The sequence below is a fragment of the Pan troglodytes genome, chromosome 23 (assembly GCF_028858775.2).
Source record: "Pan troglodytes isolate AG18354 chromosome 23, NHGRI_mPanTro3-v2.0_pri, whole genome shotgun sequence".
Taxonomy (NCBI): Eukaryota; Metazoa; Chordata; class Mammalia; order Primates; family Hominidae; genus Pan; species Pan troglodytes.
This window is the reverse complement of record NC_086016.1, coordinates 50712023-50737652: the sequence shown is the minus strand read 5'-3', so window position 1 is coordinate 50737652 and position 25630 is coordinate 50712023. Positions and strand designations below refer to the sequence as shown.

The 25630-nt window shown below is 57.2% G+C and overlaps 1 protein-coding gene across 4 annotated transcripts in view; it reads right to left on the bottom strand.

The window, feature by feature from the left end:
- The window catches only part of TAFA5 (TAFA chemokine like family member 5), a 267603-nt gene that overhangs the window by 38696 nt on the left and 203277 nt on the right, over positions 1 to 25630 (bottom strand). For all 4 annotated transcript variants that reach the window (XM_016939434.4, XM_016939437.3, XM_016939435.4 and 1 more), the window contains exon 3: positions 4612 to 4739. In XM_016939434.4, the coding sequence (XP_016794923.1) occupies positions 4612 to 4739 (128 nt within the window). The remainder of the gene's footprint in view (positions 1 to 4611; positions 4740 to 25630) is intronic.

The following is a 25630-nucleotide window of genomic DNA, read 5'->3' as shown; positions in this document are numbered from 1 at the left end:
TCTATTCCTTCCTCCTTTTAAATGCTGGTCATGATCTATTAAATTAATTTCACAACCCACTAATGGGGTGACGGCCTGCACTTTCAAAAGCAGTGATCTTGGGCCGGCACGGTGGCTCACACCTGTAATCCCAGCACTTTGGGAGGCCGAGGCGGATGGATCACCTGAGGTCAGGAGTTTGAGACAAGCCTGGCCAACATGGGGAAACCCTGTCTCTACTAAAACTACAAAAACTAGCTGGGTGTGGTGGTGGGTGCCTGTAATTCCAGCTACTCGGGAAGCTGAGGCAGGAGAATCACTTGAACTCGGGAGGTGGAGGTTGCAGTGAGCCAAGACTGTGCCCTTGCACTCCAGCCTGGGTGACAAGAGCGAAACTCCATCCCCAAAAAAGCAGTGATCCTGGAAACACAAGCATCAGCATGTGCCTGGGGTCCACACTCGGTTAATCCATGAATCGTGAATCCACGTGTCACACAGAGAGGTGCAGGCACGGCAAGGGGACGGGGCAGCAGCACCCTTAGGCCCAGCGCCCGTGCTAGGCGACCCACACTCTGGTGGGGCCACACAGAGAAGTAAACGGCAACGGCCCACACGGGAAGGGGTTGAGGAGTGACAGGGGATCGGCGCGATGGTGGCGCGCAGCTGGGCAGGCTGGGAGCGGGTGGCTGCCTGCATCAGGCCTGGGCTGGAGGCCAGCTCTAATCTGAGAACGTGGCCACTAGGATGGAATTAGCAGCAACTCAGTATCCGCTGAGTCTCTAAAAGCCAAGTTATGAGAACGCCATCATCTCGCAGAAAACCAATTTATGGTAAAGTGTGAAATCTCATGTAGTGCTAATTTACCATCTAGGAGAGAACTCAGATGCAATCGCACAACTGGGATTGTAGCTTCCAATTCTATGGTGTTTGGTTCAAGAGCTCAACTAACCTTTTCAGAAAGCTTTGAACACAGGTCACCACAGGCCAGTGATTCCATTAGGAGCCGGCTCTCCTGCTGTTCCCAGAGACTTCTCCCGAGATACCTGGGAAGATTACAGGGCCCACCCCGGTCCCCTGGAGTGAGCACATGGTCACTCACCGAGATCCACCGGCCCAGGCATCCGCGGCCCATGTATACAAGGTGCCCCCGCCATGGCAACATGAGGCACAGGTTGAGAGACAGGTCTTCAAGCCCCCGACACACACTCTCCCCCAGGAAAGCAGAGCCGTCCCCTCCACCTATGAGACCTCACTCTCTAGAAGAATCAGGGTGCCTGAGAGTGACTAGCCTGGAAGTGGACAGCCGTCCTTCCTCTCCTGGATGACGGAGTGTCCTGCTACAGGCAGACTCCCACCTGCCCATGTCCCTGGTCCCTGCAGGTGCCCTCCAAGTCTCCACCAGCAGAGGCTTGGGGGGTCCCCTGCAGTGTCCTAATGATGGGAAGATCAGAGTATCTGAGTCTCCTGAGCTGAAAGCCACGTGGGGTCTCACACCAAGCCAGGTCTGGCCTTTGTGTTGAGCAGAACAAGCAGAATCAATCCCACCTCCCTGGACTTCTGTACACCTGGCCACCAGCAGTATTCAGCTCACCCAGCCGCAGTATTCGAGCCTGTGAAACTTAGCTCCCAAGCCTGTGAGGCCCAAGGGAAAGGGAGTCTGCAGCCATCTCCGCCAGGCTCTCTGAGCACACCAAGCACCGGACAGGTGCAGCTATTGTTCCCAAAACCAGGAAGGCTCGAACCGCTCTGGAATATCCCAGGTGCCTGGTCAGCCTCTGCCTCAAATGCCCCAGAACAAGGGGGGCTCACCGCCTCCCGTGGTGGGCCCTGTGGGCTTGGACTGAGCTGACACGGTGAGCACCTCGGTTCTCTGTCTCTGCACACACAGACGCCACGCTGGCCAGGCAGACCTGGACGGATGCGGCAGGCTGCTTGGGCGGTCCTGGAAGGACGCGGGAAGCTGGTTGGGTGGCCCCGGCCTGGCTCTGGGGTAGGTGAAGGGGTCCCTGATGAGATTTCATGAGAATGACTGAGGTGCTGAAGAACTACAGGGGAGGAGAGAGGAGAAGACAGGCGTTCTGGGTGAGCGCAGGAGGCAGGGAGGGCTGGGTCCAGGGTTTGGGCCAAAAGTGAAGGAAAACACCATGAAGCTGTCTGACAAGGCATTATCCAGGCAGCCTGACAGGTTGGGGACAGGCCATATCTGTGTCCCCCACTTACCAGTGTGCGCCCTGCATACGGGGGGCTTCACTGGTCACTTTAATTAGCGTTGCCCTTAGTGGGGCCAAAAGGTCTGCCACGGTAACCCTGGGCAGGAGCGGCTGCAGAGCTGCACCAGGAGAAGCCTTCATGCAGATCTGAAGACCCCGATGGTGCCTGGTGGGTGAAGGGCATCCCTCCAGGGGGATGCAAATGCCCTGAAGCAAGGTAGAGGGGGTGGTGGCACAGCACTGTGAGTGTGCCCAATGCCACTGAGCTGCTCGCTTTAAAATCGACAACTTGATGTTATGTGAATTTCAGCCCAATAAATTACCAAAAACCAAAATGTGATGATGCCAGCAGCCTCCAGGTAAGGACCCAATCCTGTTCCTGCCAAGCACCTCGATGCCTTTGGAGGGGCTGGGCCGGTCCTGGCCCTGTCACTGGCTCAGCAGGGCTGCCTGCATCCAAGTGATGACACCTTTATCCACCGCCAGCTCTCACAGGGTCTGTGGACTCCCTGACTTCCCACCCCGGTGAACTGAGCAGTCCACTCACAGAGGTGCATCCGAGTTCATTCCTGAAGGGGTGCGGCCTGAACGCTGGCCTGGGCGCCTCGTGGGCCTCAAATCACGCGGAGGAGGGGCTCATCAAAGGGCGACTGAGAAGTGATGGGTCACTGGAAGCTGGGACCCAGAGTGGCTTTCACACCCATCCCTCCCAAAGTCAGGGCGAGGCGGCCGCTTATGTTGAAGCTTCTACGAGGGAAACGAAAGGCTGCGCCTGACTGGGGTCCACAGGTGGATGGAATGCACCTGCTGTTTGTGTTGCTGGAGACTCAGCGCAGTAACGCAGGCCTGGGAACCCCAACCAGCAGGGACAGAGGAGAGCCTAGACCCCCTCTGCAGACAGGTAGCAGTAAGGACATGGTAGAGCACTGTGCATTTCCTGGGTGCAGGACGGAATCATTTGCTTCTGCACTTAATGCCAGATAAACAAACCCTGACCAGGCAAAGCCCAGGACCTCAGCTTAGAGCAACCCACGTCCCTCATCTCCTGTCCTGTCCGCGTGCCTCGGGGTGGCGCCGGTGCCTGGCCTCACACTCCTCCTGCAGGCCCACACCCGGGGAGGCCCTGGGCTGCCAGCGAGGCTGAGTCTGCATGAACTTCCACAAATGCAAGAGGTCCCTGAGAAACCCATGGGGGGCTTGGAGTGCCGCCTTGCCCATCTCACTGACATCCTGGCTGCAGCAGAAAGCCGTGCGACTCTCAGAAGACGACCCTGAGAGCCCCGAATTACGTTAGAACCCCAGGGATCCGTGGTTCTCCTTGCAGCAACTCCACCAAATTGGCCTCTTGAACCAAGTGCCGGAACAGCCCAGCCGAGCCCTCTCTTGGAGGCCGCTCAGGCAGCAAGGGGAAGGATTTCCCTGCAGCCCAGTGTGAGGAGCTGCAGCCCCCTCTCCCTGTGCAATCCTGGGAGGAGGCTCGGATGCCAGGGGGCTTTCCAGATCCTTCTGCCCAGTCACAGATCTCCCTGACCTATTCCCAGAGCGTGGAGCCCGGATCCATGTTAGGGAAACGCTCACCCACTCACGTCCTCAGCTTCCAATGCCAACCTCAAAGGAGGAGCAGCCAGGATGAGGGGGTGCCACTCGCTACTGAGGAGTTGAGGCCACCCCATGGGAATGCCCTGAGCCCCATGCACGTGGGCATGGGCTCCCCTCCTCTGCCCCTCTGCAGGGGAAACCGCCTCAGCATCCGTGGCGTGCCTGGTGGCGCCGCCTTCAGAAAAGGCCCATGTCCACCCGGCGTTCCCCAAGCTCCCGCCCTTGGGAAGAGCAGCTCTAGAGACCCAGGTCAGCCGTGGCTTTGGGAGGGCGGGGTGCGCTGCATGCCCCACTCAGGGGGATAGAGAGGAGCTGAAGGGCCCTCCGGGTCTCTGGTGTGAGCAGCCACCAGGCCAGGCCCAGGGACGGAAGGAGCACACCTGGACGGAACCTGCACCTGGCCCTGTCTCCACAGAACCCCCGCCGTGCCCCGGGGGAGTTATCAGAAGTTCATCTTCAGGAGGGGCGGATGCCTCCTCCAGCCTGCAAAATCACAGGCACATCAGTCCCGGAAACAAGACGGCTCTAACCAGGGGGTTTCGAGACCTGGTCAGTGATCTGACTTCTGGGCTGACCAGCCTTGCAGGTGGTTCTGCATCCAGCTCTCAGCCCCCATGTACTCACAGACCGTCTGCCCCAGGACAGATGGTCAGGAATTTAGCCCCAGAGAGGGAGGTGGGGGAGGAGACAGGGCCCTGGCCTCTCTGCATGAGGATGGAGTGAGCAGCTGCCACCTGTCCCCGCGGAGCCCAGGTGGCGTCGGAGGCCCGCACACACATACCCCCTCCCCAGCACACCCACGAGAAAGCCGAGGGCCACGTACCGTGGTGGTCTTTATCCTCCCGCCGGGCTGCGTGCACGTCCAGCCTGACCGGTTGATTAACAAGTCGCAGCCTTCCCCCTCCAGACACGGAAGCATGTCACACCACTGCTTGGTCTTGATGATTCTTGCTGTGGGAGAAAAGAGACAGGCAATCAGCGTGCTACTCTCATGGATCGTGAGGGTGTTGCTGAGGGCACCTGGGTCCTGGCACTGGCTGGGGGGGCCCTCAGGCAATGCCCGGCGTGGCTCCACCCAGGGACCCTCACACAGGGACACCGGGCCCAGGGGCTTCGCCAGCTTCCTGGTCTCCTGGTTTAGTGCTTGCTCCCCAAGTCCCGCTCTGCCATCGGCCAGTCGTGGAGCAGCAAGCAATGATCGAGGGAGCTAGAGACATGTCTGTGGAGCAGAGCCATGGCCCCTCCTGCAGTGTGGCTGCCTCACTCTCTCTTGTCTGGAATCCACTCGAGAGCCAGAAGAAGGCAGGAGGAGGGGGTTCCCAGTCAGGACATCCTCAGATACAGCGAGGGCAGCCTGTGCACAGGGAGGGAACCAAAGGGGAACAAGGGGACCCAGGCTTGGAGCTCAGAGGGAGGCCAGGCTGGAGATGGGGAGTCGATTTCCCATCCTTGACTGGAGGATTTACAGCAACCCCTGGCCCCCATCCCACCCCTGCCTCGTCTCATCTGCAGATGCCGGGCTGACCCCTGGGGCCGGCCCAGCACCAGCCGTGTCAAGCCTCCAAGATTAAAGGATGTGAGTCCTTGTGATGGCCCTTGGACAGGGCAGGGGGCAGGGCAGGGCCAGGTGGATGGGGGCACTGGCTCCCCACCAGCACAAGGACTCTGAAGCCCACATTAACACCTCCCATGCCATAGAGAATTGCATTTTCTCTCTTCCCTGGAGGCCCACCCTATTTTGTGGCTGTAGGTGTTAGGCAGACTGGAGATTACTCTCCACCAGAAAGCACGAGAAGGACTTCATGGCAGAGTAAAAGCTGATTGTATTAACATAACCTTCGCTGCGGGAATCTCAAAAGAACGATTAGCCAGCCATTTCTCAAACTGGGAAAAAATATGTCCTTCCTAATGCACACATAATTACTTTTATAAAAATTGGACCTACAAACAGGGGTTGCCATCCAGTTGAAAAACGTAGGCATTCAGATCAGATACCAAACACCTGCCCGGCAGTATTTTAGTTCAAGGTTAAGTTATAAACATGCACACTTACATACACAGGATTCTACCACCGACTTCAACCCTATGGCGGGAGATTAGGGAGAACTTTGCATCTTACATGAAAAAGAAGTTTGAAAGTTTGGGTCCGAGGCTCTAGGAGAACGGATGAAGTCACATATCCCTACTGCACTCGCTGGTGAGAGCCAGGCACCCCACTCTACGTGCCAAGTGGATGGACTGCATGTGGCTCGCTTCATGCCAGTGCTGGGGGGGCCAGGGTGGGCCTTTTCCTCCCCTTCCTCGCCCACTCACAGTTCCTCGGGGTCCTCACTGTTCCGAGTAGAGGCTTGGAACTCATCTTGTTGGATGTGGGCAATGCACGCATGAAGCCCCTTCCTGTTTTCCTTTGGGTCCCTCCTTCCTGGGGCTCAATGTTTGATGGGTCCACTGGCCCCAGGATGCAGAGAACCCAGTGTCTGGGCTGCCTCAGTTGCCAGCCCTGCAGAGTAGGGAAGGCCTCTCTGTCACCCACACCAGGCCCAGGCTGCACAGACACCCAGGCCCAGGGCAAGAGTGGCCCCCATGGCACCCAGCCCCCACCTCCCGTCTGCAGCCCCGGTCCCTTTCACGAAGCTCCAGAGCCCTTGGCTTCCTCCTCTCTCCTGGGTTTTCTCTTCCATGTCACCTCTTTTCCTTTTTTTAAATAAAGAACACGACTCTCAATTTGCATAAACCAGAACTGTAGTTCCCCAGGATACCTGTTTACTTGAAAACCTGAAAAAATTTCCAAGATTCCTCGCCATAGGAAGGATATGACAACTACATAAACAGTTGTGCAAATGCACGTGTGTGCACACATGTGTGCTAACATACCGTCCTCCAGACGGGCAGCGGGCTGGCTTCATGGCTATGCAAACAGGCTGCTGCACACGGCTCCAGGTACAGGAGGGCCACCGCTTGGACAACGCTCTGCAGTTCCCAAGTCTTGAAATTCTGAATAATTTTTAACAAGGGCTCTGTATTTCATTTTGCACAGGGTCAGCCAATCATGCCGCTGGACCGCAGGCAGTGGCTGTCCCTATAGGAGCAGTGGGCAGCAGAGGACAGGGTCCTGGGAAACAGCTCACTCCTCACCCCACGAGGGCGCAGGCCCTGGGGTCATCGCAGGGGAGGCAGGTCTGGGAGGTCAGGGGCCCTCTGGAAGACAGACAAAGGGACAGCATCCCAGGCAGAATAAATGGGTTCTCGTCCTCAGTTCTGACAAGGGGGGAGGAGCTGCCTGAAGCCTGCATGACTGCAGTGGAGAGGAGTCTGAGATGGGCTGGTCATGCCTGCCACAGCACCCACGGCAGAGGACGCTGTGGGGTGCTGTGTCCCAGCCAGTCCTGCCCCACCCCACCCCCGGCACCTTCACACCCACAGCCAGGGAGGCAGGCGTCCACCAGCCGGGCATGGCTACCCCCAATCCCTTTCCAGGTCAGTGCTAGGGATGGAATATCCTCTCACTGCAGCCTCACCCCTGGATTTGGAGATGGGGCCTTCAGAAGGTGAAGAAAGTTAGATGAGGCCATGAGTGTGGGGCCCTGATCTGCCAGGATTCCTGTCCTTAAGAGACTCCAGAGAGTTCAAGCATGTGTGCTCGCTGTCTCTCTTTCTCTGTCTCTCTCTCTCTCCCCTCCCCAGCCCCCTGCACCATCTCAGGACACAGCAAGCAGATGCTGCCTAGAAGCCAGGAATCAGATCCTCACCAGGAACCAAACCTATCAGCACCATGATCCTGAATGTCCAGCCTCCAGAACCGTGAGAAAATAAACGTGTGTTGTTTAAGCCCCTCAGTATGCGGAGTTTTGCTACGGCAGCCTGAGCCGGCTGAGACAGCCAGGAGACCAGGAGACATGGGAACATCCCTCGTTCACCTGAAGAGTCAGGTGAGGAAACTCCAGCTGAGAATCAGTGTCTCCCCCCGAGAAAAAGCAACTGTGCTCCTTGCCACTAACATGGCACGTGGGGATAGGGAACCCCCCGGCTTCGCAGGGCGACTCCAGGAAGAACAAGCCACCCAGGCTGCAGCTCCCAGGCCCTCAGAGGGTCCCAGCCACCTGCTGCACGTCCACCAACCCCGAGGGACAGCGCTGAGAGAGGGGATGGTGCCATGAGTGGGGATGGCCGGAATCTGTCATGCGTCTTCCCGGGGCCCCTTTTCTTGTCTGTTCTATTCCTGCAGAAAGCCACCAGCAGCTGTGTCTCCCATCCCTGATGCATCGTGTTGGGTAACAGTAAATATGGTAGAAAATCTCAGACACCCACAAACACGAACCTTAAACCCACGAGGAAGCTACAGGATGAAACACACATGCCCCAGTAGCAGAAATCCCCTTGCAATGCCTGAGAAAAGAGCTGGACAAATTACAGAAAGCATCGTGTGTGTGTGTGTGTGTTTGTGTGTGTGTGTGTGCGTGTGTGTGTTGAGGGTGTGTTTCTCTAGCACCAACAGTGAAGGACATGAAAGGAAGAGGCTCCAGTGTGGCTTAAAAGAAATCCCCACGTGGGCTCCCATCCACCCCGTACCATGGCGCCCAGGGTAGTCTTTAGTGCAATGTGGCTCCTGCTCTCATCTTGAGCTGAACGGGGCCTCAGAAACCCCCTGGGGACCCCAGTGCCTGTCCTGTTCTGCCCTAACAGCCAGAAGCAGGGACTGGGCTGTCTCAGGTGAAGTGAGCCCGTCAACTGCAACAGGGAGATGTTTCTGCGTCTGCCCGGGCCAGTTCTGGCACTCTCTGCAGCACAGGGCAGGGCCTGGGCCAGCAGGAGTGGGGTTGGCACAGACCAGAAAACCCGGGCAGTGTGGGTGGTGTCCGAGGGCAGGTCCCGACCTGCCTGCAGGGCAGGCTGTGAGAGGGTGGACAGGAGGTGGCCTGGGCCCAAATCCTTCACTACCGAGCTCAGCTGGGACCTCATGCCCACCACGAAGCTCATGCTCTGGGCTGGGAAATCCCGGGAGAAGGACGCTGAAGGTGGACACAGTGCAGGCCGCAGCGCACCACCCAGCACAAGGCTCGGCTGGCCAGAACCTACAGGCTGTGTTGTTGGGGCCCTCTCGGTCAGGCTAGGATGGAAGCCACCAGAGCTCACTGGGACTGTGGGGCTGAGGACGGGGGAGGGATCTGGGGCGATGTGCCAGCCTTCAGCATCTTGGACACACACCCTCTCCAGTGCCAGGGCCCAGCCTACTGGCTGTCTACGGAGAGGACCCTCATCCCTGCCAGACATGATGTGGTACTATGCACGGTGGTGCTCGGGGTCACCTGAAGGAGAAGAAGGAAGGACGGCGGGGTCCGGGGGGACTTAGGCTGGTGAAGGTGGCTCCAACCCTGCCTATGCTGTAGCTGCCATGCCTGGCCACACACCACACACACATGTACACAACACACACACGTACACATCACACACATGTATACACCACACACCACACGCAAAGGCATGCAGACACACGCACAGGCACACACATGCCCATTTACATGCAGGCTCACAAACACGTATCTATAGGTGCAGCACACACGCACACATGCACACATGTTCACGCACACACATGCATGCACACACACAGATATGTATCTGCACATGCACCCACATGTACACTCTCGCCTGCTCTCAGCATTTGCAGAACAAAGGGACAAGCAGACAGCAGGCCTGCCCCGTCCCCAGGCCTGGCCCTCCTGAGGGCACCAGCGGGCCGGCCCTGAGCACACACCACCTTTTGTTTGACGGCAGGAGCTGGGCTCACCCACCCCAGCCCACTTCCTGCTGGAGACGGTCAGAGGCACAGCGCCGGGCCACCATGTCCCGGGGACAAAGGGGCCTTTCAAGCATACATTTCACAACTCCCTTTCCCCGGGCACGGGTGAGGAGGTCTCCCCTCTGGTCACAATGTTGCAATAGCTCTCAGGGAAGGGAAGCGGCGTCCCCAGGGGCTGACAGAGCTTCCTGAGGTAGCGTGAGTGACGGTGACTGAAACGTGGGCTCTGGGCAGACAAACGTCATTACCCATCCACAGGGGCTAACCTGGGGGGTCCTGAGCACACGACAGGTAAAGGGCACGGGGGGTAAAGGGCACAGGGTCTCATGCGTATTTATGTCCGCAGTGCCTGTCCCCGGGCCGGTAGGAGCAGGTGCTTAGGACGTGGCTGGAGAAGGGAGCCAGGGAGCCCCTGCGTAGGATAGAAAGGGGGCATAGGAGTGCGTCTCAGAGTGGGTTTGTCCAGACTGGACCTAGAGTCTCACCGATCTCAAGCCTCTGTAGGACCCCACAGCCCCCGAGTCCCAGCCCAGCCAGGCCCTGGGCCAGCAGTGCTCTTTCTCTGCCTGGAAACACTTCTCTAAGGTGCCAGTCAGCCCCATCTTCCGTCCCACACCATGCTCTCCATCACACACATATATGCCATTCACTTATGTAGACACAGGCACACACATACATACCACACACAGCCACATGTCCACACACAAACGCACACACGCACACACACACACTCACACACAAGTCCACTGTGTGCCCTCTTGCAGACTCACTAACCACACATGCGTATCGTCCCCGGGGCCACCTGGCTCCCTGGCAATGAGTTCCCAGGTCTACAGAAGGGCTTGGCTCCTTCCACCAGCCCAGGTCCCCTCTGTGTGTACATTCAAGCTGCCTCCCCAGACAGAGGCCAGCTCCCGCTCCAAGGCCCCCCAGTCCCCGGGATGACGCAGCCGCTGCACCTAGACCCTCGTCAGTGGCAGCATAAAAACCTTGGGCTCCAGGAGGGCAGAGCGCAGAGGACGCTACCCAGTGCGGGCTGGGACTGTGTTTCAGGGGAGGGAGGCAGCCAGGGCAGGGCAGGAGCCGGGCTCTCCTTGAAGTCTCAGAGAGGAGCAGGCCTGGTGACCCTGCAAACAGCATGGGGAAGAAAGGGCTGAGATGCGGGCGGGGCCTGGCTGGCCACAGGTCCTCCGCACAGCCTTGTTCAGGCTCCCAATCAATTTGCCGAAAGTCCAACTTGCCAAAAACAGTTGGGCGACCCTTGAATGGAGTTGAGGACAGAACAGTGTGGCTGTTTGGGTGACAGGGGCCGAGTTAAAGGGGACTTCAAAGACCCCATCTACACAAAGGCCTGGGAGGAAAGTGCACCCTAGGAAAGGCAGCTGAGGGTTGCGCCGACTCCCAGCGGGTGGGCAGGGTCCCAGGAGGGCGGCCCACAGCACCTGGGTGGACCCGTGCAGGAGAGGGTGTGGCATGTCCTCAGTGTGGGGACACACACCAGTGCCTTAGAGGAGAGCCCTCCCTGGGAGCTGCCACCCAGCTTCCTCTCACCACGCCTGCATCTACAGCTCTAGACACAGCTGGAGGACACGGATGCAGGGTGGAGGGAGGGTGGAAGCCACCTCTAGGTCCGGCTGCAAAGGTCATCTCTGCAGACAGGGGCCTCTACCCTCTGCCCCATGTCCTCTACTGGATGGAAGGAGCCGGTCCTGAGACACCCACTCGAGCTGTGTGCCGCCTCGGGCATCCACTGAAGTGGGACGAATACACATCCATTGTACCAGGCCCTAGGGATGAAGGGCTGCGGGCCTCTCCACAGCCGGCAGTGCTTCTAGTAACAGCCAGAGGGCTCTTCCCATCCTCTCCTCCCCAGCCTGAACTTGGGGGATGAGAAGCAGACAGCTGAGTGGGGTTCTCAGCCTGAAGTAGGGCTGGGCAGATGGCACGGAAGGAGCTGTACCGTCAAAATCCAGCAGGGTGTGTCTGTTACGTGGGATCGGACATTTGAACTTGTTTGCCATACAGGATCAGACATCTGAATTTGTTTGCTATAACAGGATCGAACATCTGAACTGCTGAAGTGGGACGGCTCTTGCTACTGAGTGTCCTGAGAACCTGTGATGATCTCAGAGCTGCCAGACAAGCTCTCATCCGGCCTGCAGACAGGAAGAGCCCTGCCCCTGGAGTGCGTGCACACAGGTGCCCACAGGCAAACATGCACATCCACATGCACACTCACGTGTACCAAGAAGCAGGTCACGGTGGCACCCCCACCCAATACCCCCACTCCCGAGGGAGAAGAAACCCAGGCCCGCTTCCGCTCCCCTCCTTTCCTACCCAAGGGGCACCCCCAGACCCCAGTCTCCTTAAGACTGTACTGGCTTTGGTCAAAGGGCTGCTGGATCCTGAGACCGTTCTTTCTCAGGATCTCTCCCCCAGCCCCTGCCGGCCTGCTCTGCCCCGGGAGCTCTAGTCGTACCTGGGTACACTCTCCCCGGTGAGGTCAGGCTCTCACGGCCTAGTGTGTGTGGAAAGGCCGACGCCTACCCCACCCCACCCGCTAGCTTCCAGCTCCTTTCCTTGCACCCCTGCCCTGAAGCTGGAAGACGACCTCTGCTGTCCCCAGCCCCCTCCTATGTTCCTAGGGGCAGCTGTCTGGGACACGAGTTACTTGTTCTGGAACATTGACTGATTCGATGAAAGAACAGTCTCAGGATCCAGCAGCCCTGTGACCAAAGCCAGCACAGTCTTAAGTGTGATCTGGAGGGACACTTATTTCCAAATGCTGTCCCGGGGGCCCATGTGTGTGAGGTGGGGTGTGTGTGTGTGTGTATATGGTGTGTGCGTGTACTCGTGCACATTCATGCAGACATCACATCCAGCAAAGGCCCATCCACTCCCAATACCCCGTGTAAATTCCAACAGGAAGAAGAGGCAGGAGCTCAATGTGTCAGTGGGGTGTGCAAGCTGCTCTCTGGGGCTGTGGGTGGTGCACCCAGGGCCACACTCTGTGTGCTTCCCGCCTTCCCTCTCCCCGTCTCAGAGCAGTTCATTAGGAGTAAGTGCAGCAGTAAATATGCAATGAACATTTCTTCTGTTCACAGTCGCTGCAATAATTGGATTATTCCCGTTTAAAGCTCCGCTTACTCACCCTGCAAGGCAAAGCTTGTCTTCACCGGAAAGAGACATCTTAGGCAAGTTATCAGGAACCCGCTCATAAAAGTGCCTTCCAGGACAGCTCTGGGTTAAATATAAGGTGTGATGACAACAAACAAAGCCACGTGATTATTAAGACGCCTTCATGCGACACGTCCTTAAGTATGTGAGAGCAGAGCTCACTGAACGGAACGCGGGGAAATGTATACACACGGAGAGCCAGCAGGTACATCTCTCCACCCTGGAGCTCACTGCCAGTGCCCTGTCACCGAGAAGCATCTGCCCTCCAAAACGCGTGCTGCAACTTTAAATGTTATTGGTTTTGCTGTTTTGTGTTTGCTTTTAAATAGGCATCAGTTTATTTGGTTTATTCCAGTTTTACTGCCTGGTAAGGGCTCCCAGCTTTGTGTGCGTTCATAGTCCTGCAACATTGTAATCAGAACAATGAAGGTCAACAGTAGGGCGGGTCTTTCCCTTAAAAGGCGTTGTCAGCAGGGCACGGTGGCTCACGCCTGTAATCCCAGCACTTTGGGAGGCCCAGGCTAGTCGATCACCTGAGGTCAGGAGTTCGAGACCAGCCTGGCCAACATGGTGAAACCCCGTCTCTACTAAAAATACAAAAATTAGCTGGGCATGGTGGTACATCCCAGCTACTCAGGAGGCCGAGGCAGGGGAATCACTTGAACCTGGGAAGCAGAGGTTGCAGTGAGCCGAGATCATGCCACTGCACTCCAGCCTGGGGGACAGAGTGAGCCTTGGTCGCGCCAAAAAAAAAAAAAAAAAAAAAAAAAAAAAAAAGCATTGCCACATTACTTAGGTCTGAGGAACAGGGCTCTGGGCTGCTCAGTAGAGCAGGAGGCACAGTTAGTGCCAGAGCTTGTTGCAGGGCCAGGCTGGAAGGGTCTCTCGCAGGTAAGGGCACAGCCCCGGCCATGCACGGGGCCTGTAGAGCCCAGACGGGCTGCACCCCGAGGCTGCGGAAGGGAGCCCAGGAGGCACCCGCTGTAGGGCCAGAAAAGCTCGCAGGACCTCCCCCTGACCCCAGCCAAGGCGGGCATCAGCTCCTCTGGGGTCCCACTGCTGGGTCCCAGCCCTAAGACACAGGAGTCTGGATGCAGGTGTCTGGAGAAGCAAACGGTGTGAGGTTTCTGAAAGATGTAACTTAGTCTCCCTCTGTCCCTTGATCCTGTTCAGTGGTAAAAGCAGCTCCCTGCTGGGCTTGGGGGATTCCAGCAAACTCCAGCTATCTTAGTCCCTCGGAGGTAAGGGAACCTCCTGGGTCACTGCAGCCTCATGCAGTAATTACATGCTGGTCCCAGTAATCAAAACGCAGCACCTGACTGAGCGCCAGTGTCTTCTGGCCTGTAGCTGGGCACCCGGGGGGGCCTGGTCCCCTGCCTCTGTCTCCTTCACCCCAGGCAGGGCCAGGGTGGAGCAGGAGAGAAGGTCTCACAGGGCACTGCGCTAAGCCTGGAGGCTGCTCAGCCCTGATGCTCCCTCCTGGGAGAGCGTTCCTAAGGCCCCCAGGGCCCCAGGAGCCTGGGATGCAAAGTCTCCCTGCTGCCCACCTGCCTGGCACTCCTGTCTCCAGGTCCAGAGTCCCTCCCTCCAAAGGAGCCGCCAGGCCCCACAGCCACCCTGCTGTGCTCAGCGCAGATCCAGCATCCTCCGGTGTGAGAAGCCTCCACGAGTTCCCAGGCCCGACCTACTGGCACTCCTGGCACATCTTCCTCCCAAGAGACCTCCTCGCCTCTACCCTTCTCATTCCTGAGGTAGAACCAGGGGTCCAGCGTCGCCCAGGTGGTTCCTGATGATTGCCTGGGAGACCCGCCTTGTTCCCAGGTGTCCTGTGCTCATTATAAACCCCAGCATCATCTGGAGACTCACTCAAGCTTCCGGTCACATACAACCCTCCCAGGCCAGGCACCCTCAATCTACATACTCATCCTTGCTCAGCTCCTGGGATGCTCCTATGAATAGGTGGGAGCCTCTGTTCAAGACGACACCTGAGGAATGTGCCCCACTCAGGTCAGCCTCCCTGCATGGCACTGGCATCCCTCCCATCATGGGTAGAACCCTGTGCTTCAGCTTCCTCTCTCCCAGCTCAGCTCAGTCAGCTCTCCCTATCATCACCTTCACTACCATTACCATCATCATCATCATCACCACCACCACCATCACAACCACCATCATTATCACCATCACCACCATCACCATCATCAAGTGATTCCCTTCCCTTGGCCTCCTGAGTAGCTGGGATGCACCACCACGCCCGGCTAATTTTTGTATTTTTAGTAGAGACGGGGTTTCACCATGTTGGCCAGGCTGGTCTCGAACTCCTGACCTCAGGTGATCCACTTGCCTGGGCCATCATCATCACCACCGCCATTATCATCACCATCATTATTGTCACCATCATCATCACCACCATCATCACTACTATCACTATCATCATCATCACCATCACATAATCATAACCACCACCATCGCTATCATCACCACCACCACCACCATTATCACCACCATCACCATCACCACCACCACCACCATCATTATCACTACCATCACCACCACCACCATCACTACCATCACCATCACCACCACCACCACCATCATTATGACATCATCCTAACCACCACCATCGCCACCGTTATCCTCACCATCATCATCACACCATAATGCTCACCATCCTCACCATCCTATCAACAGGACCATCATCACCATCATCATCCTCACCATCACACATCATCACCACCACCACCATCATCATATTGTCATCACCACCATCATCATGACAATTATTACCATCACCATCATCATCATAACCACCACCGGTATCCTCACCATCACCAACATCACCACCACTACCATCTCATCATCATCACCATCATCATCACCATCATCATTTTATCACTGTCATTACCATCATCACATTATCATAACCACTACCATGATCATCACCATCACCAACATCATCATCAATTGTAATCATCACCATCACATTATCACCATTAGCACTATCACCATTACCATCATCACCAACACTACCATACTGTCTTCATCACCATCATCATCACCACCACCATCCTCAACATCACAATCATTATCACCGTCATACTACCACCACCATCATCACCACCATGATTATCATTGTTGTCACCATCACCATCAATGTCATTATCATAACCTTCATTATCACCATCACCAACATCACCATCATCATAAATATCACCACCACCATCCTGATCCTCATCATCATCTTCCTCATCCTTGTCATCATCACCATCACCCTAATCACATCATGACAACCACCATCATCATCGTCATCATTATCATCATCATTACCATCACCACTGTCACCATAACCATCATCTCCATTGTCAGCAGCTACCTGGAGTGACTCCCTCCCTCCTGTGCCATACACATGGCTGCCCTCATTCCTATGGCAATTCTAGGTGAAGGCTCTCATCCTTAGCTCATTTCAGGTATGAGGATGCTGGGGTTCAGAGAGGGATAATGATGCAAGCCCTAACTGCACCCCAGTGGCCTGTCTTCATTCCAGTCCAGGTTCCTCTCTTCTTGGATCCTCCCCAGTAGATTACAGCTCAGAACTTCCATCCCTGTGCCCAGGGAACATGTGCCTGGCACGCCATCTTCCCCATCCCTTCAAGGATGCCCTTTTGCCCCTGGTTTCTCATCTAACCCAAGCAGCAGGGGAGCTAGCATGCTACCATTGGGGCTCCAATAAGGAGTCTTGGATTTCCAGGGAGGTTTTCGGTCTCCCTGAGACGGGAGCTCCCTCCTCCTATCCTAGGGCCTTTGCGCGACTGTGCTGTGCTGGTTAGAAGCTGGAATGATGCAGGCCAGGCCTTGCACACACAACCTGCGTCTCATGTAGCAGAGGGTTTGGGCTCAGAGGTGGCTCTGCAGGAGCAAACCTCATTCCACCCTCATTTCCTGGCTGAGAGATTTTGAAGGCAGCAAGGATAGCAACAGTGGTATGGGGGTGAAGGGGTGTCGGACCCCAGCCATCAGCTGCCTGGACACCTGCAGGGATCCTTCAGGGTTTCCCCTCTCCGGAACCTAGCTCTGCAGTTGGGGGGAGCTCTGCCCTCCAATGGGAGCCCAGGTGGCTGCCACCCATTCACTCCAGGACCCCCCTGCAGGTCAAAGGGGAAGTGCTGGCATCTGAAGCCCCAGATCTTCACCTTCACCTCCTGTCCCTGGGCAGGGCACTCAGGGGCCCCTCAAAGTTCCTGAGGAAAGGAGGGAAGGAGGGAGGGAAGGAGTGAGGAGAAGAGGGAAGGATGGAGGGAAGGAGTGAGAAAAGAGGGAAGAGTGGAGGGAGGATAGGAAGGGACAGGAAGGCACCTGCTACGCTACATCTGGCCGGAAAGGTCATAAATGCATAGTGCTGAGAAATGCGCAAAGCCACAGCGTCTGCAGAGCTCAGGCCCGGGTGGCTGGCACAGTCTCCTTCCTCCCCAGCCTCGGTGTGGGTGTGCAGGGGTCTGAGGGTGGGCAGCCTGCACCACTTCTCCCATGGCACCCGCCCATCGAGCCCCGAGACTGGGATGTACAGCTCTGATTTCACATGCCTCTCAACTCTACTGATCAGGGGTCCGGGGCAGGTGGGGTTGAGGGTCTGAGTGGACCCCAGTTGACCCAGCTCATCGAAGTCCCAAACAGCCTATATGCTCTCGAGTGCAGACCCTCTGCGTCCTGTCTGTGTGGCCATCCGCAGGATGGCTGTGTGGCCCCGTGGTGCTTGAAAGCCCTACACTAGGGACTGAGTGATGCTGTATGCAGAACTTGAAGCCAGCCACGCTGACTCCCCTCGCCAGGAATCTGGTGATGCCAGAGGGCCCGCCTATTTTTTTCCAGCACCAGGAAGCCCCAGCCAATCTCTGAAAGAGTCGGCAGCTCAGGAAGGTGCCCCTGCTGCCCACACCCTGGCCAGGTGCCCTTGCCCACCCCCAAACCTGAGAACCACACAACCCATGAAACCCATGAAGAGAAGCCAATTGTCCATAGGACCGTTCCCTGGTCTGACGTCACAGGGAGAAACATGCTGGCTACTCCAGGGGGACAGACAGACAGGCACAAGTGGTGTTCCTTTGCCTGGGACCGTGGCCATAACATTACTCAGCTCAACACCCAAGCCCCGAGATGCTCATGAACGGCAGGTTTCCCTTGGGAATAAACTTTCCTCATTTCCATTAACACAGAGTTGCTTGCTGTACTCAACAGCCTGGAAAAATGAATCATCCAGAACAAAACCAGTGAGATTCCAGGAGAAATCTTTGGGCATTTACTCAGATATCGTCAGAAACACATCTCAGCTGTCTGAGCTGGGGAGGCTGCTCTCCCTGGCAGTGTCTCACCCAGAAGAGTGTCCCTCGAGTCTCCCAGATCTGGCTGGTGATGGAGGATTCAATCTACAGCATGGGAAAAGGAGTGGGCAACGTTAATACAGACAAATACATACAAATCACACACACACAATGTGCACACATACACAAATGCACAAGCACTCAATGCAGACACACAAAGACACACACACCACCTGGCCTCACGGAGTCAAATAGAAATGGGGTATCTCAGAGGTACCACAGAAGAACCCACAGGCAGTAAGTCCTGACACAGGCACTGAGGACGGTCACTGTGAAACCATCTCTGCAGGGCACGTTTGAAGCTCACAGGAGGGCTCAGGGCTCCCGTTTCTGCCCGATGGGAGGCAGCACTTTGAGGCCTGACCTCCCCAGTGGTCCCAGACTGGGGCAGGAAGGCTCACAGGCAGGTGGGGGTGGAAGTCCAGAGCGGTGTGGGGGTGGGAGTGGAAGTCCAGAGCGGTGGGGGGTGGGGGAGGAGGTCCGGAGCGGTGGGGGGTGGGGGCGGGGGTCCGGAGCGGTGGGGGGGGTGGGGGCGGGGGTCCGGGGCGGTGGGGGTGGTGGGGGCGGGGGTCCGGGGCGGTGGGGGAGGTGGGGGCGGGGGTCCGGGGCGGTGGGGGGTGGGGGCGGGGGTCCGGAGCGGTGGGGGGTGGGGGCGGAGGTCTGAGCGGTGGGCAGCCCTTGGTGGTCTTGGAGCTGCTCACAGGCAGCCTCCCCCTGTAGGTCAGCCCTTCCCAGGGCACTGTGGCCCGGGGACACAGAGGACATCAGATGAGGCACTGCCCGGGAGCAGGACCAGATACCCACAGGCTTGGTGACTTGTGACCAGCACATGCGGCAGGGAGGAGGCTTTTGGGGTGAGCGGCACAGCCGGGCTTCCTGGGCTCAGGGCTCAGGAAAAGGCAAACACGCCCAGAGCACTGGCTGGGAAGCGCCCGTGTTTCTGGGAGGAGTCTCTGTCCCACACCTCCAGAAGAGCCTCCTGCACTCCGGAAGGGCCCCACTCGAAACGTCAGAGCCCAGACACACCAGGAAACGCGCAGGGTGTCCCAGCAGTGCCAGCCTTCCCTGGGGCTATGCCACACAGTCATTTCTACGTATTTGTGTGTATTAATGTTGACCACCCCTTTCCCCAGCGTTCTGAGCGTCGGGGCCCTCGGACAGCTGCTGACTGTCAGGGCCGCCCTGGTGGTCCTCCCAGGGACTGGTATGCTCATTTATTACTGGAATTTTATTATTGATTTCTACCTATGGGGAATCAATTAGCTTCATCTTCACATTACAGAAGAGGACACAGAAGCTCAGAGAGCTCAAGAAGTCTGCCAAAGGTCACACGGCTTACAAGCGGTGATGCTGGAACATCGGATGCAGTCAGCCTCCGCGTGGTCTGTGGGCGGGGACCTCAGAGGGGCCCACGGGCTTCCTGAAGAAAGAGGAGAAGCCGACAGCCCAGTGGAGATGCTGAATCGTCTACAGAAGACAGGAGGGTGCCATTCTGGAGCAGGGGACCCCACAGTTTCCCCACCTGGCGGAAACACCCGGGGCACCATCTGTGAGCTGCGTCCATCTGAGATGGCATAGTCAGTAAGATGGGTATAGGTGGCCATCGCTGACCACACCCCACAGCTGGGTCAGGATTGTGGCCTGGAAGATGCAAAGCCCAGGGTAGGCTGGAGGGTTGGGGGAGGCCCTCAGAAACCAAGGCCCGGAGCAGGACTGAGAGAGAGCAGGAATGAGGCCTGGAGCAGGACCAAAGCCCGGTGTGGTGCGGGACTGAGACAGAGAGAGAGCAGGAATAAGGCCCGGGGCAGGACGGGACCAAGGCAGAAAACAGGACCAAGGCCCAGAGCCGGACCAGGGGTGGGAACAGAGTTCCCTGAGCTCCAGGCCCAGCTGCCCCTCCTGCGGGCCTCACCTGCTGGTCTCCTCTGGGACCTCAGGCTATGCTTCCTCATCTACCCATGGCCGAGTGACAGCCATCTGCAAGAGTCGCAGTCCCTCCTTTACTGCCTGCACGGGCTGCACTATGACGCGCACGGATCTCCGACTCACCTGGCCATTCCCGGTGGTGGTACATTTCGGGTGTTTGTGCTTTCCTGGTTTTTCCCTCTTACTTTCAATTACTCTCTTAGGGCAAATTTCTGGGAGCAGAATTATGGGATGAAAAAGTCGGAGCATTTTCATGGCTCTGGACTCATCCTGCCAGGCTGCTCTGAGGGTGAGTGAGGCCCCTCCAGGCAGACAAGGACGTATTTTCCAGCAGAGGCTTCGACTCGAGGTCACGTCCTGCGCTCAGCTACTGGGAATCCGAGTGGGCGGACAGGGTCGAAGGGCAGCGTTCCAACGGCCTTGGGCCTGAGTAAGTGTCCTGGACAAACACGCTGCTGAGTTCTGCTGAGTTCTGTGAATAGTGAGCACGGGCTCGCGGAGTTCTTACACTGTTCTCAAGATGACGGGGCCCAAGGCGCCGCCGATGCCCTTCCTGCCTCAACGGTACCCCATCCCTGAGGTGGCCTGGGAGGGGCTCCTGAGGTCCCAAGCAAGCTCTGGGCTGTTCCTGGCCTGGGCCCAACGGGGCCTGAGGTCGGCGACTGAGGACACACGGCTGCTTCCCATTCTGACCTTCCTGGGAACACGCCCCTCGTATGGCCACCTGCACACCGTCACGAGGCTGTCTAGATACGTATGCATTTTAAATACTACTCCACATGCTGGAGAGCTCTGCGGAGTTCCCCATCCTACAGCACTGCTGTGCCCTGCTGCCACTGCCATCATCATTTATGGGATTGATTTCATATCCTTAACCTTCATCAGACTGTCAGGCTATGACTGAATCCTCTTTCAAAAACCAGGTAAGGGCAGGCATGGTGGTTCAGGCCTGTGATCCCAGCACTTGGGGAGGTCCAGGCAGGAGGATCACTTGAACCCAAGAGTTTGAGACCAGCCTGGGCAACACGGCGAGACTCAATCTCTTAAAAAATTAATCAATTAAGTAAATTAAAATAAATCAGGTAAACAAAATTGCCTCTAATGGTCCCAAAATATGCTTCTTGCCTTTCCCATGAGCACAGTCCCAGCTGCCTTGATTAAGCCTGACAGCAAGGAGGGATGGGCCCAGGGCTGCAGCGGACCCGTGACTCTCAGCAGCCCCATTTGCTGACTACTGCAGCCCGCCCTGCACTCTGAGGGTCTCACTGTCTGACATCCTGCAGGCTGGAGGCAGCTCTCAGGCCACAGGCCATTGCTGAGGGAAGGGAGGGTCTCCTGGGTGGGCCAGGGCTCAGGTCTCGGTGTCTTCCCAGGAAGACCCTAGCCTCCTCCCCCTGGCACACTGCCCCATCCTGGGTTCAGGGAGGAGTAAACCAGGGCCTCTCTGATTGGGGACAGGAAGGAGGCACCCAGTGTTCCTGCCCTAGGAGCTGGTGGCACAGGCCCCTTTGGAGGGAGACTCAGCCCTCCAGGGCACCTAGTGTCAGCTCAGTCCATCCAAGGGGGGCTGTCTCAGGATGGATCCCGTGACAGGGACCTCCTGGAAGCAGTTGGGAGCCAACAGGCACACCTGGGAGGACCCAGACAGTTGGGGCCCGAGTCTCCACAGGCAGCACCTCGCCATCCCGCGAGACTCAGCGTCAGCTGCCTGGGGCCCTCCCCGGATGTGCCCAGCAGAGAGAGCCAGACACCTGGCCTTCCTCCTGAGCAGACCTGCCAAGGGGCAGGCGCCCCGTAGGGTCCACAGGTGGGGAAAAGCAGAGGTCACCTCTCAGATTATGGCAGGCCTGAGCGCCTGCAGCAGGGGCGGAAGAAGAGCCTGCTCCTGGCGCGTCCTCCGCTGCCCAGCCATGCCACTGCGACTGTGAGCCTCTCCAGGCTGCGTTCCGCGCGAGGCTGCATCTGCCCTGGGCGCTCAGCACACAGGCGAACCCAGTTTGCCTCCTCACCTGCGGTCCTGGTGCCCGACGCAAGGCGACCCTGTCCTGGCCACGTGTCCACCTTCCCTCTTAGGCCTTGCTGGTTTTGTTACTCAGTAAAGACCGGGAGGATGACGATACCAAAAATGTCAAACGTGAAGTAAAATCTGCATCAGCAGCAGTCCCAGGGCTTTGGAAAGACGGCCCCGCCCATCCTTCCATCAGACCCTCACAGCCGCGAGAGGAGGCGGCTCCCTACTTGGCAAACAAGGGAAGGGGCCCAGAAGTGGCCCCTGCACCTCGCACCCGAGCCAGCTTGAGCTTAGGAAGCCCACAGCCCCTGACCACCAATGGTCCCCGGGCTGCCCTGAGGCTTGCCTGGGAGCCTCAGGTATGGAGGGACTTCACCGGCCGCTGGGGCCTCAGGGACTGGCTTCGTGCTTCCTGCTTTGCGGCGGGTCTCCTTGGCCACTGGAGATTGACGGGGCTCAGGAGGGTCAAGCATCTTCCTGATGCTCACCTAGCTGCTTCCAGGCAGATGCTGTGGGCGCTCTCTGGACCCCATCCAGATGTGGGGTAAGCTCAGGAGGCGAGGTGTCCTCCCTCCACGACAGGCAGCTCTGTGCCTGGATCAACTCATCATAGAAGACAGGGGGCGGGGGCAGCGCGGCCCCCCAAGCCTGGGCCGACATGGGTCAGCCCACAGCCTCCTGGGCAGAGGCCAAGGCCACTCATTGGGGCTGTACTTTCCATGTGCCTCAGGGCACGTCTAGCTTGAGGGACACAGGCCTGTCCCCAAGAGCTCTGATTACATCAGTCCAAGATGCTACACTACAGAGAGGGAGTCCACAGGGCAGCCAGGAGGGCTCCCTGGAAGAGATGAGGTTTAAAGAGTGAATTGCCCACAAAGATAAGAGGGTGACAGCACAGCAGGCAGGAAGGGCCTGCAGGAGGACGCAGGGGCCCTGGCCCTGGCGATGGGCTGGTCATCACTGTGAGCCTGTGGCAGGGCCAGCACTGGGATCTCGCTACAAGCATGGAGGGGGTGGAGAGGCCAGTAGGGTGGAGGCTGCACACTGGGCACGCAGGCCCTGGTACGGCTGTGCGGCTGATACACGTCCCAAAGAGCCACAGTCCTCCATAGCCCCGGCCCCCACACCTGCCTATCACACCCAGACCCACTTTCTGGAATGTGGAGTCCACTCAAGGTGGTTCTCTGTGGGTCTCCAGCACACAGTTACCACCTGGGCCAAGGGGTCATTGTGTGAACACAAGGAGATGGGGTGGGAGAAGGGTCACATCCAGGAACCTGCTGGGAGCCCCGTCCCCTTGCCTGGCAGGCTGAGGACAAATGCAGTTATGAGCATCTTTCCATGCAGGAGGGGTGGGGGGAGCACGGGCCCCTGGCCTCCAGCTGATGCCACAGGGCAGGGTGGACATCTCCACATCCACTGACCCCAGCCAGCCCCCCAGCCAAGCTCACCTCCCCCAGTGCTGTGAGGCCACCTGTGATGGACGCCAGGCCACCAGGGAAGAGGTTGCAAGGCAGGGTGGTGTACAGGGAGCGCTCCCTTGCCGTATCCCTCATCCTGGAGGGACTGGCTCCTGGGGGCAGCAAGGACCTTGCTAGTGACTGAGGGAAGCACCCAGCCAGGCTCAGAGACACTTACACCAACCGGGGACAGGAAGGAGGGTGGTGCAAGGAAGGCCCAAGGCTGTGGCCCCCCTCACCTGTTATGCCAATGATACCAGCCCATCAACCCCCTCTTTCCTGCACAGTCTGGCCCCAGCCCCATGAAAGCACAGCTGGGCTGGCCCAGGGAGCTGGGGTGAGTGGGTGGGGGACAGGCCAGTCTGTCCACCCGAGGGGCTACACGGGTGACCTAGGACCCCAAACTGAGAGCCAGTGAATAACATCGGCTCAGACTCGGTGAAGCAGCAGGGCCTCAAGATTGAGCAACATCTCACGTCACCACTTTGTCTCCACCCAGAGGACTTGCTCTCAAGTCTCCGCAGGTTCCTCAGGCATTAGAACCCGACCCTGTGCTTCTGGCCCTGGGTCTGAGGGTACAGGCTGGCCTTTTCTGGGGTGAACGTGTCCCAAGTCAGGGAATCGCTAAATCCCTCCCAGAACTCAGAGCCTGAGGACAAGGCAGACGGGGGCGCTCCAGATGTGGACCCGAGATGTGGGGTTTGCAGGTGGGTGAGAGGCGCCCCATCTCTGGGGTGGGGGTCAGACCCAGTAACGTGTCTACGTCCATCTGCTCCACACTCCCCGCTGCATACGGCGTGCAGACCAGAGGAAGGGTTCCACGCATTTTTGAAAACCGCGCCTCCCTAACTGCTCTAGCCATCTTGCACATTTGCAGCTGAAGACTTCCGTGAGTACTGGGTCCTCCTGGGAGGCAGGTGCAGAGGCTGGAGGGACCCACACCAAGGACATACATAGGCCATTTCATGTTGTGCTTAGCAGTTAAGCTGCAGCACATCAACAAAGGTTTTCTCTCCTTTTTTTTTTTTTTTTTTTTTCGAGACAAGTCTTGCTCTGTCACCCAGGCTGGAGTGCAGTGGTGCGATTTTGGCTCACTGCAACCTCCACCTCCCAGGTTCAAGTGATTCTCCTGCCTCAGGCTCCCAAGTAGCTAGGATTACAGGCATGCGCCACCACACCTGGCTAATTTTTTATATTTTTAGTAGAGATGGGGTTTCATGATGTTGGTCAGGCTGATCTCGAACTCCTGACCTCAGGTGATCCGCCAGCCTTGGCCTCCCAAAGTGCTGAGATTATAGGCATGAGCCACTGTGCCCAGCCCTCTTTTTTTGTTAAATCAGGACGCACTGTTTCTCAGAAACTGGGAAGTCAAGACTCTCCTTTCAGCTAAGCAAGGAGCTTTCTTAGAAATGAACCCAGGGAGGAGCCGGCCAGGGAAAGCCACCGTCCCCCGAGCAGCCAGGGGGAGTTAAGAGGCCTGAAGATCTGGCCCTCAGGGGGCAGGAGCCAAGACAGGGCCAAGGCCTTGGGGTGCATGAGGCTGACACAAGACAAGACTCCAGGAGAACACTGAGAAAAGGGCAGCGTGCTCTGGTCCTTGCTATTCAGTGCTGATCTGTTAATCACTCAAAAAAGAAAAATCTGCAAAACCCAGATTACATCTTAAAATTAGATAAAATTTTCTTTCTACAACTTCTAGACAGCATAATTTAGTGGGAACAGTCTTGATAATTATTTTTTCTTTAAATAGTTACAGTAGAATGTATTAATTTTCAAGATGGCTCTCTGATTAGAGTGATTCATTAGCTCCAGGAACTGTCCCCATCACGCTCAAGAATGGAAACGCCTCCCTTTATGAAGAGTGCACCAGTGCAAAACCCTCCAAGTCTGGGTCATCAAATTAGATGAGAGAGAGGGAAAAAAAACCCCAAAACACACAAAAAAACCAATAAAAAACCCCAACTGTAATAAGCTACCTGTTTCATTATTTCATTAAGACATGTAAGTGGAAGAAAAAAAAACCCTCTAATCATGTTCCTCAGGCAAATTCCTACGAACTAACAGAAGCTATTTAAGAGAGAAGACAGGAGAGGCAGCCG